Source organism: Schistocerca cancellata, chromosome 10 (assembly GCF_023864275.1).
Source record: "Schistocerca cancellata isolate TAMUIC-IGC-003103 chromosome 10, iqSchCanc2.1, whole genome shotgun sequence".
NCBI lineage: Eukaryota > Metazoa > Arthropoda > Insecta > Orthoptera > Acrididae > Schistocerca > Schistocerca cancellata.
In genome coordinates, this window is record NC_064635.1 from 17,761,702 (window position 1) to 17,779,571 (window position 17,870).

The following is a 17,870-nucleotide window of genomic DNA, read 5'->3' on the forward strand; positions in this document are numbered from 1 at the left end:
TTGGGGAGAAGAGAAGTTTGTGGCACAACTTGACTAGAAGAAGGATCGGTTGGTAGGACATGTCCTGAGGCATCAAGGGATCACAAATTTAGCATTGGAGGGCAGCGTGGAAGGTAAAAATCGTAGAGGGAGACCAAGAGATGAATACACTAAGCAGATTCAGAAGGATGTAGGTTGCAGTAGGTACTGGGAGATGAAGGAGCTTGCGCAGGATAGAGTAGCATGGAGAGCTGCATCAAACCAGTCTTAGGACTGAAGACCACAACAACAACAACAACAACAACATGGTGAGTAAGGTGGATTCTACATAATTTAACATGTGAGATGTGGTTTCTACTAGATAGACCAGGAATAAGCTGGGGTGTTCCAGCTAGGGTAATTTCAAGCTATTAGTTGTTTAATTATCTGGAATTAGTAACATGAGCAAAGTTCCCAAGCCAATGTTATAAGATTTTTCTTAAGCTTTCCTACTGCACTCTTACAACCACTTGCTACAGTTTCCAACAGTCACTCATTAAAATTATAAAAATTGGTACATTTCTTTCACTCATCATCTTGTTCACATTATTCTGTCCCATATAAAGCAAAAAGCTCAATTATGGATGAAGGTTTGTAAAAGTAAAAGCACAACTTGAAATGTAAAACAAATTTTGATAACATATTAAAAGAAAGCTTTCCTTTGATTCCAGATTTCAGAAAAACTTAGAAAAATATTTCTTATTTACTGAAGGGACTGCCAAGTTTCAGCATTGAGTCATTATGGGATAGTTCCCAAAATATTTTCATCTTTGCCCTCTAGTTTTCAAATATTTGCTTTATTATTATTATTATTATTTGCTTTATTATTTTGAAGTGGTAAGAGAATGAGATAGGGAGCTGTACACAACAGAAAAAATGTTTATTAAGCAATAGTAATCTAGGATGGAATAACGAAAATATTATTTAAGGATAGATTCCTACTCATCTTACAGTGGAGATGCTGAGTTGCAGATAGGCACAAAAAAAGGACTGTAACAAGTTAGCTTTCAGCGAAAAAAGCCTTCATCTGAATTTGACAATTCGACAAAACACACACACACACACACACACACACACACACACACACACACACACACACACAAAACCACAGTCTCTGGCTGCCGAGGCCAGACTGTGGAGCAGCAACACACGATGGGAGAAGCAATCAGGGAGGTGGGAGGTGGGGAGCGGGAGGGATGGCAGGATAGTGGTGGAGACGGAACAAGAACACACAGGGATAATGTGGAGACAGGGCAGGACAGCTAGGTGCAGCTGGGAGGTTAGACAGAGAGTAGAGGGAGTGGGGGCTATGGAAAAAAAGTGGAAAGACTGTGGGTGCATTGGTGGAATAGAGGGCTGCATAGTGCTAGAATGGGAACAGGAAAGGGGATAGGTGGGTGAAGGACAATGACTAATGGAGATTGAGGCCAGGAGGGTTAGTGATTCAGCAACCCTGTTACGTGGTGAGTAGCAGTGTACCTTTTCATAATATTGTCAAATGTTTATTAAGACCATTTTTGATTTTAGATAATTGCTGGAAGCATGACTGTAAGTCCTGTGTGTCATTCAGTGCCAAGGAGAGGTATGTGAAGCATTACTCATGTGTCACTTCTTTAAGAATGTTAATTGCTTCCGCTGAACAGTCACAATACGCTTAATGAATAGTATGGGACTAGAGCAGGCACAAATTTTGCTTCTAGGCACACGCTCTTCGAATAAAAGTGTGGCTATATTCTGATGCTACACATTTGTAAGCAAGAGTGAAAGAAAATGCAAAGATCCAAGTATTATGGGGACAAAATAATTTATTCATTACACATTTAATTACCGTATGTGTCAAGGTCATGAGTAACAAGGGTGAAGCACCCAGAAGACGTATTTGGTTGTCAGCAGGTAAACAAGTGATTGCACAATGTAAATGATTGAGTTGCAGTTCTCTGTGATGGGTAAAATGGTCACAAGAGCCCATTAGGGTTGTCACTGGACCTAGTAACGTGTGAGCAGTGTCAGATGTTGAGCGATCGCAGTGAAGGACACGAAAATGACTCTTACTCTTGCGAGACTGCACTATTGGCGCCTGAAAATTTGAAGGGGGCCTCAATTGTGGGTTAACATTTGGCCAGCTGGTCAAATCGTGGGACACCCAGATTTGTGGACACGGGATGTAACAGTGGCCTGAAATGTCACAGGAATGTGAGGGCAGCCACACACGCCACCGAAGTTCCGATTGACTGTGTACGACCACCTAAAGTGAGGATCACTGTATTGTGCACCGAGGGCACCACAATTCGACGTCTGCACCTGCTGTCTGAGAACAAGTAATGGACTTCCTGAAGCATTCTGTGTCATCCCACACCATCGGTTGGAGGCCAGCAGCAGCAAGACTACGGAATTACTGTCCCGTGCCCAGGCTACCGTTAACACGACACAGTGCGCTGCATTTGGAGAGCTGCCTCGCCTGAGAAGTACGGACAGCCAACAAATGCTGTCGCGCCCTGTTCGGTGCAAGGGAGAGGGAGTTACTCTCGGCATAACAGAGCAGGGAGTCACCGACGATACGTTTGGGTGACAGTCGGCAGTTATCAAGGCAACTCTGACGGCACAATGGTACATCACGGGCATCCCGCATCCCCATTGTTTTAGAGATCTCGTGCGAAAGTATTGTGGTGCCACAAAGTGACAGGACAATGCACGCGCTGGCTGTGTGGCGTTGAGGAGGTATTCTGAGATCTGTCCCCTATGGAAAAGGTTTGGGACCATCTCAAATGTCAACTCTACTCTGGCACCTGGGTACTGAGACCCCTTACAACAGTTATGGGCCCAATTGTCTCAGGAGAGAAAACAATGGCTTTATGACACCCAACCCAAGAGAATCAGTGCACACATACAGCACTGACACGGTGCAACATTATACTGATAAGTTGGATCACACTGCCAAGTTCCTTGTAAATGTAACTTGATTTTGTAATCACTGAGATAACATCACAAACCCTCTCACAATCAGTGAAGTTTCATTTCGTTACCTCCTCCACTTCCAGGTGCTTTATTTTTTTATTATTATTATTATTTTTTTTATTTTTTTTGTCAAGCAGCGTCTTTATTTTTATGAAAAATATGATCAGACGTCTTGCATCTAAAGATATTTTTACTTTTTCAACAATATGAAAAGGACAGTTGCTACTCACCATTTACCAGAGATGCTGAGTCACAGATAATCACGTGTACACGTCTATTGTTGATGAAGGCCTTAATGGCTGAAAGCTTTATTTGTGACAGTCATTTTGTTGTGCCTATCTGTGAATCAGCATCTCTATTATATGGTGAGAAGCAACTTTATTTTTCATTATACTGTTACATTCCATCCTGGATATTCCATTGTTTTATTTTTAATCTTTTGTTTTGGGAGGCTGTTGCAACTATAACTTCCCACTTGTGTGCTTTAGAGAAAGTGTACACTAAACGTAATGATACACCAATGTCCTCAAACAGGTCAAACTTACTATGATGTATTATTTCAATTTTTTCTTAACATAGCCATCAAAAATACAGTCATGAAACAGCATCGCATAGAAAGTTTTAACGGAGTGTGTTAGAATACAGATGTCTTCCAATGGTGTCTTTGATTTACTCATAACATTCTGTAGATACCATAAAAACAGAGAACCTTCACAAATGGGGAACAAGTCAAGGCACACCTTAACAAAAGACAAGAAAATCATAGAAATTTCGTGTGTGTGTGTGTGTGTGTGTGTGTGTGTGTGTGTGTGTGTGTGTGTGTTTTAACAACAATACAATTAGCTTTTTAGGCATATCTGTATAGCAGAAAGGCAACACAAATCTTACCATTCCTGTAGGTCACTGGGACCACAAAGTAAGAATTGCCTTCATTTCTGTCATCAAAGGCCATGAAATCCTTCAACAGGTCCAAAACATAACCAAACAGCAACTTTCGGAAACCCATACAGAGGTTGACCTTTTCCTCTGAGAGAACATATTCCTTGTAGTTACTACTAATTGTGACGTCCATTTGTCCTTCATTTGTAAATATAGGAAAATCACAAAGCTGTGGAAATACAAAAGTGTATTAGACTTTACACTTGTAAATAGCTTAATTACACACATGAATCTAAAAACATAAAATTATGTAAGAAAATAACTACTGTCAGTGGTGGCACATGCTCCTAAGTGTTTCTTTCTCATATTAGGTCATGTTATCTGCATTTCCAAACTATTATTACTATACGAAAAACATTAAAGTCTTTCAGGTAACAGACATACGTGCCAAAGCATAGCTCAGGCATTGCTGAGGTTCAATTTCTCTTTTCAACCTTTGTAAGCCCACAGATGTTCCTTTGGCAGTGAGGGCAAGAACAGATGTCCCTAGTAATATGCTCATTTGCACTGGTTAAAGGACCAGCTCAAATGCAAGTCAGATTCTGTGGAAACACACTAGTTGACCCATACTGAATGGTTGCAACTGATAACCAAAGCAGTTACCATGTGTGTCTTCACTGTAATGGAATAATTTTCTTACAGTTGCTCAACAACGCATTTAGTTATTTATTTATCATTATTTAGTGTTTGTCTGCATATTCCTCTGTTCTTGGAGTTCGTTTTCACAACAAAGAGTGAAAGTGTTCAGTATCTTTTAGAAATACATTTCTCCGCTCTAAGCTCAAACATTGACAATATTAGAAAAGGATACATTGCTACTCACTGTTTAGAGGAGATGTTGAGTTGGAGACAGGCACAACAGAAAGACTACTAAATATGTAAGCTTTTGACTGGATGGTCTTCTTCTGAAAGAGATAACACACACACACACACACACACACACACACACACACACACACACGACTACAGTCTCTGGCTGCCAAGGCCACACTGCAAGCAGCAGCGCATGATGTGTAAACCATTGTGAGTAGTGCAGGTAAAGAGGATGCTGGGAGGGGGAGAAATAGCAGGGTAGGAGCAGAAGACAAAGTACTGCTTGTGGTAGCACACCGAGACGAGGTAGAGAGAGGATAGGGCAGCTGGGTGCAGTCAGACGGAGGGCAGAGGGGGAGGGTGGGGCAGAAAAGGAGACAAGTAAAAAGACTGTGTATGGACATGTTGAATTTAAGGTTGTGTAGTGCTGGAGTGGGAACAGGTAACGGGATAGTCGGTCACTGTCCTTCACCCACCTATCCCTTTCCTATCATGCAGAGTTGTTCACAGTCCAGCCTCAACAGCCAGAGACTGTAGTCACTTGCGTGTGGCCTGCTTTTTCATAAAAGGGTGTGTGTATGTGTGTGTGTGTGTGTGTGTGTGTGTGTGTGTGTGTTTTGTCCATTTCAGAAGAATGCCTTCTGGCTGAAAGCTTACGCGTTTAGTAGCATTTTTGTGGTGCCTGTCTGCAACTCGACATCTCCGCTATATGGTGAGTAGCAATCCATCTTTTTCTAATATTATTGTTATTCCAGCCAGGATTTTTTATAGTTCGATTCAGATTTAAGCTTAGAAGAGAAGAGGGAAATGAAGAAGCTCAGTAGGCTGATGCCTAAGCTCACATTGAAACAAGTACAAACAAGCTGAGGTAAAACATTTTGCAGGTGTTTTAACATAAATATGTATAACAGAAATAGTTGGATTTGCATCTGCATTTCTACAAATAAACAATTTTGTCTTCTGTGTTTGCTGTTTGTTAGCTGGCATGTCATATCTGAGTCATCTAACAGAGAAGGTTAAGAAGTGTGGGGAATCTATTGCACGTAAGAATGATTGCTGCTTGCATCCCACGTGCTAGTTGCATTCTGGCCCGGGATTCTGGAGGTGGCGGTAATGTGTACATGAGATGTGCTCGCCTGTGTGTATGAATGGCATGTGTTTCTCTTTTACTGATGAAGGCTGTGGCTGAAAGCTCTGTGTACATGCCTTTTAACTGTGCCTGTCTACAGTTTAGAGTGTCGTCTCTATGGTAAGTAGCAATTTCTCTTTTCCTACATTATTGACATAAGAATGATTTTTTACATTTAACAGTCCTTGGGAAAGCAGAAATTAGGCAACAGATTGGCTCAGCTTTACAAAATGTACAAAGCTATAATGATAACTTAAGGAAAAATCGCTTTGTTCTCTCCAAAGTAACTGACTGTATTACGTTCTGCAGTGAACGTGAACTTGCCTTACGTGGACAAAAGAATCTAACAATTCTGGAATATTAAGAGGGCTAATAAATTTCACTTCAGCTTTAGACACAGTTGTAAAAGAGCACGTGTACAATGCTACAGTCTTTAAGAGTACATCCCAGGGTATCAAAATGATTTACTGGAGTGTATGTTACATTTATGCCATGAGGAAATTAATGCAGAAGGGGTGGAGTCAGATTTTCCGTCTGTGATAACATGTGAAACTTCTGATGTATCTTCTAAATTTCTGTTGGTTGTGGTATTTCAATTACTCTTAGTTGTGGTATTCCATTATCTATTATGAACTGGATAAAATGTTGAAAGATTTTGGACATTTTTATATTCATCTGATACTGATGCTTCCTCCTTAGCAGTTTGAATTTAAAATGCCCTCACTGATGGTGTCTACAAATAGAAAGAAAAAGTAACATCTCAAAGTTATGACGATACTTGGGTCGTGCGCAGTTAACGTGCAGCGGTCCGAACGACTGTTGGAGAAGTGTGTTATTTTGTGTATTATGTGCATTGTTATGCAATGAACTAACTTAATTCTTGTCCAAGCTACAAATCAAAATAAGTAAAATTGATTTCCATTACTACTGCAGAGGTGTCAATATTATTCTTTCATTCACCTCAAAAAGTGGCTGTTCTAGACTCAATTGTGAAACAAAGAGTCCCTTATGGATCAGTTACAAGATGGAGCTTTAAATCAGGAACAGTCCTTATAGATTACATAAATAAAGAGGCCATTCTACAATGTCTTCAACACACTGAAGCTACCAACAAAACAGACGGCAACTGAAAATCGAGCATATGGTCTACGGTTGAAACTGCAACAGCCAAAATTTTCCTTCTGGTTAGACATATTTTATAAAATAATGTCCCACATGGATATCTTGTACAGCCAATTACAAAAGTGCACCACTGGTCCTGTCTCAATAAAGAAAGCAATAACATCATTTGAAAACGAAATTCTGAGAATTAGAGACGATGTTGATAATATCATAATCGAGGAAGAACCAAATATAACAAGAAGAATGTGTGAGAACATGTGTACAGCAAAGAATATTGCAGCAAAGGAAGTATGTGAGACTGTAATTCAATAGAGCAAAAACAGATTTGAATTCTCCAGCACTTGCAGGCCTCTATCGTACATGTCCAGCACTTCTTTCTTTCACTGAAACAAATTTTTCTACTGTTGTACAACCCTGTCCACTTTCAAATACAGTTAAGTTAAAAGCAGAACTACAAGCCATTTCTTCTCAAAACACTTTTCAAAAAATGGAAAGTGCAACAGTCCTTCTGAAGTTTTTGACTGAAGGTAACCTGCAAAAACCGTTTGGTGATGTTATGAAATTACTGAAATTAGTTGTTACCATCGCAGTGACAACGTGTGAATCAGAGAGATGTTTCTCCTTTTTGTTGTGAATCAAAACGTTCCTTACAAGGGAAACTCCACATCACACCACACTCGGAGTTAGTGGTAAGTTGGCCCATCGGATAGACTGTCAAAAACTGAACACAGATACAGCTTGAAAACGGGAAGGAGGTGTGCTGAACAGTGAAAAAAAAAGAAAAACCCACACACACACAAACAATGAATGGTTGAAATTTAATCTGTGCAATATCAAGTAATGTTAATGATCGTTATGTCGTAGTTGTGTGGTCATGGTGTTAGAGTGCGAAAAGAGAGACATGGGATCAATTCGCACTTGATACAATATCCCCCCCCACACACACAAAATTACGAATTTTCCATCTGATCATTGACATGTCTGCTCGCTTTATTCAAATTTGTATACGGTTTAGGCGTAATGTTAGTTTGTAATACCAATGTATAATGAAGGGACATCCATACTTATGTACCTCCTATTTGTTCTACACAGGTACCACATGTTATGCCTCTTGCGTTCTGTTTTGGAAGTTCTGACCCTCGAATTCCTTCGTTGTAACACAGTTCACACCCATTTATTTGTTGTTTTCATTTCTGTGAGAGGTCTATGTGGCATCTCACCTGCTATCACTATGAATCACAGTTACTTATGACGGTAATCTATTCTTACTTCTGTAATGAACAGTGAGAACAGGCGATGTGCCGCATGGACCTCTCACAGAAGTGAAAACAACAAATAAATGGGTGTGAACTATGTTACAACAAAGGAATTCAAGAACCAAAACTTCCAAAGCGGAATCCAAGAGGCATAACATGTGGTATCCATTTAGAAAAAATTGCAGGTACGTATGTCTGGAGGTCCCTTCGTTACACATCGCTGTTGCAAACTGACATTACGCCACAACATATACACAAATTTGAATACAGCGAACAGACACGTGACTGACTAGACAGGAAATTTGTAATTTTGTGTGTGTGTGTGTGTGTGTGTGTGTGTGTGTGTGTGTGTGTGTGTGTGTGGGGCGGGGCGGAGTTGGGTGGGGTGGAGGGGGGATGGATCGTATGTGATTCGAATCCGGATCTCCTCTTTCACAGTCTAACACCATGACCACATAAGCACGACACGACGGTTGTTAACGTTATTTGATACTGCACAGATTAGATATGGACCATACACTGTTTCTGTTTTCCTTCTTTTTTCCAAGGTCAGTACACCTTCTTCCTGTTTTCATGCTTGATCTTTGTTCAGTTTTTGACAGGCTATCCACTGGGGCGTCTTACCACTAAATCTGAGGGGTGTTCGATGGGGAGTTTCCCTTGTTAGAAGAACTATTGATGAAGATCGGTTGTCTGCTCTTGCCATGCTATCTAATGGAAAGGAAATGATTCACAGGCTTCTGGATTTCAACGAGAGAGTCAACGACAGATTCACCATGAAGAAGAAAACGAAGAGGGACTTTTTCTCTATAAATATACCTCTACAGGATGTTCAACCCCATGAACATTGTCAGGCTCATTTAAAGGCAACTTTAGAGCAACAGCAATATTTTAATAATTTAATAAACAACCTTCCATTTTAGGCCCCAGCTACCACTGACAACTATATAAAGACTTTTTCACCTTATAGAAAATGGTCTCCTACAAAGACGACGCAATGAATTCTGAAAATGATAGTTGCCATGGATGGGCTTTTGAAACTCAAAAATAACCTACGAAACCCTATATATTTCCAACTGCTGTTAAGTACACAACATCTCATGTATTTTAAAAGGGCTGCCAGTAGCAGAGAGTGAAATTTACTTGTCTTGTACTTTCAAATTTGCTGGCTCAATTCCAGTAAGTATCTACTGTTTTAAAAACTTTTATCTGAATTCTTTATTTATTAACAGATACTAAATCAAAAGTTTAATACAAATAACATTTATTTTAACTGTTTGTTGTTTCACATTTTTGAATCAAATTTTAGTTTATTATGAATAAAAAGAAAAGGAAGATTAGAGTTTAAAGTTCTGTCGAGATCGAGCCCATCAGAGATGGAGCACGAGCTCGGATCGTGGGAACCTGGGGAAATAAATCTGCCATGTCCTTTAAAGGTATCATCCCAGCCTTTGCCTGAAACTTTTAGGGAAATAACAAAAAGCCTAAATTAGGATGGCTGGACATGGATCTGAACCGTTGTCATCCCGAATGAGAGTCCCGTGTGCTAACCACTGCACCAAGTTGCTAGGTTATTGTTATTGTGAATATTCACATTTCCATGCACTTAGTAAATAAACTATCAGTTTAATAAGTCACAGCTGCAAAATACTAACACGAATTCTTTACAGACAAATGGGAAAACTAGTAGAAGCCGACCTCGGGGAAGATCAGTTTGGATTCCGTAGAAATACTGGAACACGTGAGGCAATACTGACCTTACGACTTATCTTAGAAGAAAGATTAAGGAAAGGCAAACCTACATTTCTAGCATTTGTAGACTTAGAGAAAGCTTTTGACAATGTTGACTGGAATACTCTCTTTCAAATTCTAAAGGTGGCAGGGGTAAAATACAGGGAGCGAAAGGCTATTTACAATTTGTACAGAAACCAGATGGCAGTTATAAGAGTCGAGGGACATGAAAGGGAAGCAGTGGTTGGGAAGGGAGTAAGACAGGGTTGTAGCCTCTCCCCGATGTTATTCAATCTGTATATCGAGCAAGCAGTAAAGGAAACAAAAGAAAAATTCGGAGTTGGTATTAAAATCCATGGAGAAGAAATCTTGAGGTTCGCCGATGACATTGTAATTCTGTCAGAGACAGCAAAGGACCTGGAAGTGCAGTTGAACGGAATGGACAGTGTCTTGAAAGAAGGATATAAGATGAACATCAACAAAAGCAAAACGAGGATAATGGAATGTAGTCGAATTAAGTCGGGTGATGCTGAGGGAATTAGATTAGGAAATGAGACACTTAAAGTAGTAAAGGAGTTTTGCTATTTGGGGAGCAAAATAACTGATGATGGTCGAAAGTAGAGGGGACATAAAATGTAGACTGGCAATGGCAAGGAAAGCGTTTCTGAAGAAGAGAAATTTGTTAACATCGAGTATAGATTTAAGTGTCAGGAAGTCATTTCTGAAAGTATTTGTATGGAGTGTAGCCATGTATGGAAGTGAAACATGGATGGTAAATAGTTTGGACAAGAAGAGAATAGAAGCTTTCGAAATGTGGTGTTACAGATGAATGCTGAAGATTAGATGGGTAGATCACATAACTAATGAGGAAGTATTGAATAGGATTGGGGAGAAGAGAAGTTTGTGGCACAACTTGACCAGAAGAAGGGATCGGTTAGTAGGACACGTTCTGAGGCATCAAGGGATCACCAATTTAGTATTGGAGGGCAGCGTGGAGGGGAAAAATCGTAGGGGGAGACCAAGAGATGAATACACTAAGCAGATTCAGAAGGATGTAGGTTGCAGTAGGTACTGGGAGATGAAGAAGCTTGCACAGGATAGAGTAGCATGGAGAGCTGCATCAAACCAGTCTCAGGACTGAAGACCACAACAACAACAACAGTAAATAAAAACAAACAAAAAATGTTTCTTTTTATTAAAAAGTTGTGATACAATACTTCCAGTTGATAATGAAATGACTGTTATTATAGGTAATATATGCTACACACTTAGCTCACAATGTTTTTGTGATTACAGGTAATATATGCCACACACAGTTTTTTGTGCTTAACAATGCTCTCCAAACTACCAAGACTGTTTTTTTTCTAGTTTGAGAAGTGTGTCATACTGCTGTAGAAAATTGTTGTCAGGGCACTAACTTGTGTATGAAAATCAAAGAGGGACAAATCATAGGGCCCTCTCATTAGCCTAGAAAACCAGTGGCAGCTTCAGACCAAGTAATGTGTCTCGGCTCTTACTGTTTCTACAAGCCATACTTCAATCACCTACAAGTGAATGGTTGCCTTTCCTTTTTATGTTCATTAATCTCAACTTTCATTTCACATCCAATGAAGATGGCTGAAACCCTTTGAACTAATTATAGCCATCTGCAACATGGGAACCCTCGGTCTCTCCTCTCAGAATTTTGGCTGAATCTCTCTCTCTCCAAATACAGCAGGACCAGGCTCTCATCAGAGAATATACTATAACATAAAGTAATCATCTGCTCTTAATTCATCAACTGACCAAAAAGTGTAGACATGACAGACTGTGATGCACAACCTGTCCGTCGTTAAATGCCCGGAATCTAAACATTAACAATATTAATAAAATGTGGTATCCAACAATTAACAAAGTGAGTGAGCAGTTTAAAACTCCAGAGCAGATTAATACCCCAGGACACATACAAATCGGAGCCTGCGAGTGGGCAGGTGTCAACATCCAGTGCAAACTGATGGAGTCCTGAACAGACCTGTATATAGGGCATATATGACTGTGGGTAAGAACCATCTATGGGAAGAGCCCCAACTTCCTAAAAAAAAGTTTTGTGGCTATACACACAGAAGATGTGCAAGGGTTTCCAATTCAAACTAAAGGTGAGTATCACTTTAAGATGCTGAAGAGATAAGGTTGGAGTTTATTGCCTCTCCTACCGTCTGCAGGGAATCTTTTCTCTAAAATAGGCCGTAAGCTCTCTAAATGTAAAGTCAACGTTATTTTTCTGCCAACAACAAAGATAGCCACACTTATTGGCTGTGTAAAATGATGTGATTCCATGAAAAGCAGGCACATATAAGATCCTCTATTTGTGTGGTTTGTCGTGTATCAGACCTACTTTACGTACAGTTAGAGCAAATCAGACGGGACATCGACACTATACTAGCCTGCTAAATCTGCCGTGGCCGAGCACTACACACTGGTCAGCCAAGCTACAGTCTACAAGAATGTCCAGATTTTTACATCTGTTTTATCCTTCTGGGATTCAGTTTTGAGGGATGCTTAAAATGTTCATTTTTTATATAAATGAGTTGGTCAGATATGTCACGTCTGAAGATTTACTTTTCATAGGTGACACAAGAAACTTATTATATCCTACAGAACTGATGGTTATTCACTTAATATGTGAATGAAATCTCTGTAATCCCAATAGAAAGATGGCAGGGGGGAAGGGGATTCAGAGTTCCCCCTTTTACCGTCCACCTTGTGGGCACCTCTGAATGTACATATATGATCATAACGGATTTGCCACACTATATACTAAATAAATAAATAAATAAACTTCACCCTGATTTCCACTATTCTTTTGCCTCAATAAGGACACACTTGGTTTAAAATGGCAAGTATCTTCTTCTTCAGTAGCGCTACAGCCCTTGGTGAGCCTTGGCTTCTTCAACAATCTTCCTCCACACTTCTCGGTTATTTGCTGCTCTTTTCCACCCCCGGACTCCCATATTTGTGATATCCATTATTACCTCGTCGATCCATCTTCTTCTAGGTCTCCCTTTTCGCCTAACTGAATGGATCATGCCTTTCATCATTTTCTTTGGAATTCTATCCTCTGCTATTCTCTCCAAGTGTCCTAGCCATCGTATTCGCTGTGATTTCACAAATTTTACTATGTCCCTGCCTTGTATTAACTCTTGTAATTCGGCATTGTAGCATATTCTCCAGCCTTCTTCCTCCCTTATTGGCCCATAGATTTTGCATAGTATTTTCCGCTCAATGTTTCTTAGTGCATTTTTATTGTGTTCTGTCAACGTCCATATCTCTGAGCCGTATGTGATAACTGGGCGGACTAGGGAATTATATATTAGCAGTTTAGTTTTTCTTGTAACAGGGCTATTTTTGAAAAGCTGCATATTTGCAAAGTAAGCTCTGTTTGCTGCTTGTATTCTTTCCCTTATAGCCTATCCAATACTGTTATCATTTGTTACTAGGGCTCCCAAGTAGTTAAAAGAGGACACTTCATTGAAGCATTTCCCATTGATGTTTAGGTTTTTAGGTGTTCTTCTGGCCTCAGATTGTGACATTACCGTATATTTTGTTTTGTTTTCATTTACTATGAGGCCAATTTTTAAGGCTTCTGTTTCCACTGTCTGGAATGTTTCTCGGAGTGTATTGGTATTTCTTCCTACTATAGCAATGTCATCAGCGTATGCACATATCTGGCTAGCTTTCATAAATATGGTTCCTCTTTTGTTGATTTTATTCACTACACTATGCAGGGCTATATTGAATGGGGCAGTGGAGAGACTATCCCCTTGCTTCACACCTTTATTAAAGTCAAAGCTTTCACTTCTTCTGCTAAGTACCTTTACTTTTGCTCTTGTTTCTGTCATTGTCATTCTGATTATTCTTATTAATTTAGCACATATACCAACTTCTTTCAGTACTCTGTACAGTTCTTGACGATTTATGCTGTCAAAGGTTTGATTGAAAACGATGAATAGGAAATGCAGATCTATATCATATTCATAGAACTTTTCCATCATTTGTCTTGTTACAAATATTTGATCAGTTGTTCCTCTGCCTGGTCGAAAGCCACACTGATATTCCCCTAGTATGGCTTCTGCACACTTCTGTATCCTTCCGTTTAATATACTTGTGAAGATCTTATAAGCCGTACTTAGGAGTGTTACATCTCTATAGTTTTCACATGCTGTTCTGTCCCCTTTCTTATAAATGGGGACTATTATTCCAATTTGCTAATTATCTGGTATAGTTTCTGTTTCCCATATATCTGATATTAATGTGTGCAGTTCCTTTATTACAGCCTCACCACCAGTTTTTATTAATTCAGCAATTATGCTGTCATCTGCAGGGGCTCGATTGTTTTTTGACTTCTACACAGCCTGGGAGACCTCTTGTAGTGTTGGCTTTCTTACCTCATTGGTTTCATTGTCTACTTCCAACTCCACTCTTCCCTCCTTTGCGTCTGCCTCTTCATCTTCTAGGCTGGTGCTTAGTGTATCTTTGAAATACTCTGCCCATCATCCCACTATCTGTTCTTCCTCCCTTATCATTTTCCCATCTTTACTGGAACAGGCCATTGTTTTTGTTTGGAATCTATTCTTCATTTTGCCTATGGTATGATAGAACTTTCTTATTTCATTCTGTTCCTATAGGTCTTCTGGTTCTTGAAATTTCTTCTTATTCCACTCTCTTTTCTTTCTCTTGCACAGTCTGTTAGCTCTTCTCCTTAATTCTCTATATTGTTCCACATTATTTCGGGTTTCTCTCTGTAGCATTTTTGTTCTTGCCCTGTTCTTTTCCTCTATTGCTGACCTGCAATCTTCATCGAACCATTCCTGGGTTCTTCTGTTCCTTCTTATGCCTATTATTTCCTCTGCAGCATTCTTAATGGCTTTTTCAAACCTGTTCCACCCTTCATCTACTCCTACTGTGGTCTCTTCATTGCTCAACTTTCTGCTTATTGTTACTTGGTATTTTTTTTACTTCATCCACCTTGAGGGCACCTCTGAATGTACATATATGATCATAATGGATTTGCCACATTATATACTAAATAAATAAATAAACATCACCCTGCTTTCCACTATTCTTTTGCCTCAATAACGACACACTTGGTTTAAAATGACAAGTATGGAAGAATAAAAAGACATATTTGGCAAGTTGAAATTCTGAACTGGTACAGTAATTGGAAATATACAGCCTGTTAACGTTTGTTACCTTGGTCCAGCACAAACTATCAAATTGTCATCCATAAGCACCAATGTCAAAATCATTTTTTATGATAAACTCTTTGTGTTAAACGTAATACATAATTATAAGTACAGCAAATTGCTCTACTGTGGAATTTGGGTTAGGTGGATACTGTCAGTCATGTCATACTTAACTGTAAAATTTTTATCACATAACAGTTAATTCTGGTTGGTTTAATAAACTGCTTTACATCTATGCTTCTCCCATTTCACTCCATCCAAATCAAAATCAAATAACTGCACAAATCTTACCGTTGGAATTTTCTTTGCTGAAAGAATAGCATATCCATTGAGTTCCTTGAAAATGTTGTAAAAAGCAATCTTTCTCGATTTATCAGGAGGTGGAGATGGATACACAGGTGTCACTCGTATGAGATGCATGTACGCTGGTCGATCTGGTTGTGGCTGACAGCTACACAGCAGCTCTGGATACTAAAAATGAACACACAATGTTGTTAAATTCAGTACATTATAAAAATACTACACAATCCAAATACATCATAATGCACAATATGTCAAGTTAAACATTAACAGACAGAAGCAACCACTGCTGGCCTCTTTTTTTTAAATTTATCTAATACTTCATACAACCCTTTTTTATGTGCCTTTACACAGACCAGTAGCATCTGTTTGTATACACCAACAATGTCAATATCTGTTTAAAACAAACATTGGAATTATGAGGAATTTGCATCACTCCTGGTTCCAAATATCTTGATAATCTGAAGGTGAAAAGGCAAATGAGAAGGAATTCTTTGATTTTAAACATTCAGTGATTTTCAGTTTTTGTCTGGTGCCTACCAGCAACTTGTGCTAGATCATTGAAGCAAAAAATGCAATGAATAGTCTGTAAATTGTATGGTTGCGAATTTCACAAATTCACCCTAAATTCACTCTTGTTATTAACTACAGATACTTTTAGGGGAGTGTATGTACTAGCATGTAAGTGTAAAGGCCAAATCACGCTAGACATTAACGGACTGTCACGTCACATCAATTCGCTCAGCCCAGTATCGAATGGTGGAAGTTAGGTTACGGGATACCATCAGTGATACAAAAAGTCAGAGTATAGTATCTGAATTGAGGAACTAACAATGATAAAGTTTATGAAAGGGGAAAAAATATCAACATTGTCATGGAACATCAGCAATTTGCCACGAAAATAAAACACAGTCCACCGTGCATTTGAAATTGAAATTGCGGCACCCACTCAGGCCATCAGCAGGACAGTATGTCACATCACGGTCCAACGTTTCTTGGGAAGAAAGTTTTGATGGTGACATTGGTGGGGGCAAACCATGTTGTCATCCGTTAACTTCGAAATTTTACCAATTTTTGCCATGATCACTCATGTTATAAACTGTGTTTTATTTTCGTGGCAAATTGCTGATGTTCCATGACAACTTTGATATTTTTTCCTCTTTCATAAACTTTATCATTGTTAGTTCCTCAATTCAGATACTATACTCTGACTTTTTGTATCACTGATGGTATCCCGTAACCTAACTTCCACCAATCGATACTGGGCTGAGCGAATTGATGTGATGTGACAGTCCGTTAATGTCTAGCGTGATGATGGTTGGTTTGTGGGGCGCTCAACTGCGTGGTTATCAGCGCCCGTACAATTACCCAATCTTTGCTCAGTCCAATTTCGCCACTTTCCTGGATGATGATGAAATGATGAGGACAACACAAACACCCAGTCATCTCGAGGCAGGTGAAAATCCCTGACCCCACCGGGAATCGTACCCGGGACCCCATGCTCGGGAAGCGAGAACGCTACCGCAAGACCACGAGCGGCGGACAATGTCTAGCATGATTTGACCCTAAATTCACTCTTGTTATTAACTACAAATACTTTTAAGGGAGTGTATGTACTAGCATGTAAGTGTAAAGGCCAAATCACGCTAGACATTAACGGACTGTTACGTCACATCAATTCGCTCAGCCCAGTATCGAATGGTGGAAGTTAGGTTACGGGATACCATCAGTGATACAAAAAGTCAGAGTATAGTATCTGAATTGAGGAACTAACAATGATAAAGTTTATGAAAGAGGAAAAAATATCAAAGTTGTCATGGAACATCAGCAATTTGCCACGAAAATAAAACACAGTTTATAACATGAGTGATCATGGCAAAAATTGGTAAAATTTTGAAGTTAACAGATGACAACATGGTTTGCCCCCACCAATGTCACCATCAAAACTTTCTTCCCAAGAAACGTTGGACCGTGATGTGACATACTGTCCTGCTGATGGCCTGAGTGGGTGCCGCAATTTCAATTTCAAATGCACGGTGCAATTTTTTAACGTGAGGTGAAGGTCAGTATGAATTAGCCTTAATGAAAACAGTCCCTGAAGAAACTTTGGGAAGATATTCGGTTATAAAATTTTTATTCCACACTTCTGTAGAATAAATACATTGGAAACAAATGGAATGAACTGAGTTAGGCTAAACTCATGGGAACAATGCTGAAAACTGTTCTAATGACAACAGGAAAATCCTAACATTTGAAATGTACAGCACTAGGCTAATGTTTTTGCTTCCATGGTGCTGGATAATGAGGACAAAGCTGTAAACTGTTTGGTTTTGAAGCACGTGTGCTCTCTCCAATTATTGTTTACTTAATTTTCAATCAGTTTCA

The 17,870-nt window shown here is 39.4% G+C and overlaps 1 protein-coding gene across 2 annotated transcripts in view; it reads right to left on the minus strand.

Moving 5' to 3' along the window:
* Nucleotides 1-17,870, minus strand: part of LOC126106471 (endoribonuclease Dicer-like) — a 292,820-nt gene that overhangs the window by 76,938 nt on the left and 198,012 nt on the right. For both annotated transcript variants that reach the window (XM_049912758.1, XM_049912757.1), the window contains 2 exons: nucleotides 15,477-15,656; nucleotides 3,862-4,081 (listed from right to left, as the gene is read on the minus strand). In XM_049912758.1, the coding sequence (XP_049768715.1) occupies nucleotides 3,862-4,081; nucleotides 15,477-15,656 (400 nt within the window). The remainder of the gene's footprint in view (nucleotides 1-3,861; nucleotides 4,082-15,476; nucleotides 15,657-17,870) is intronic.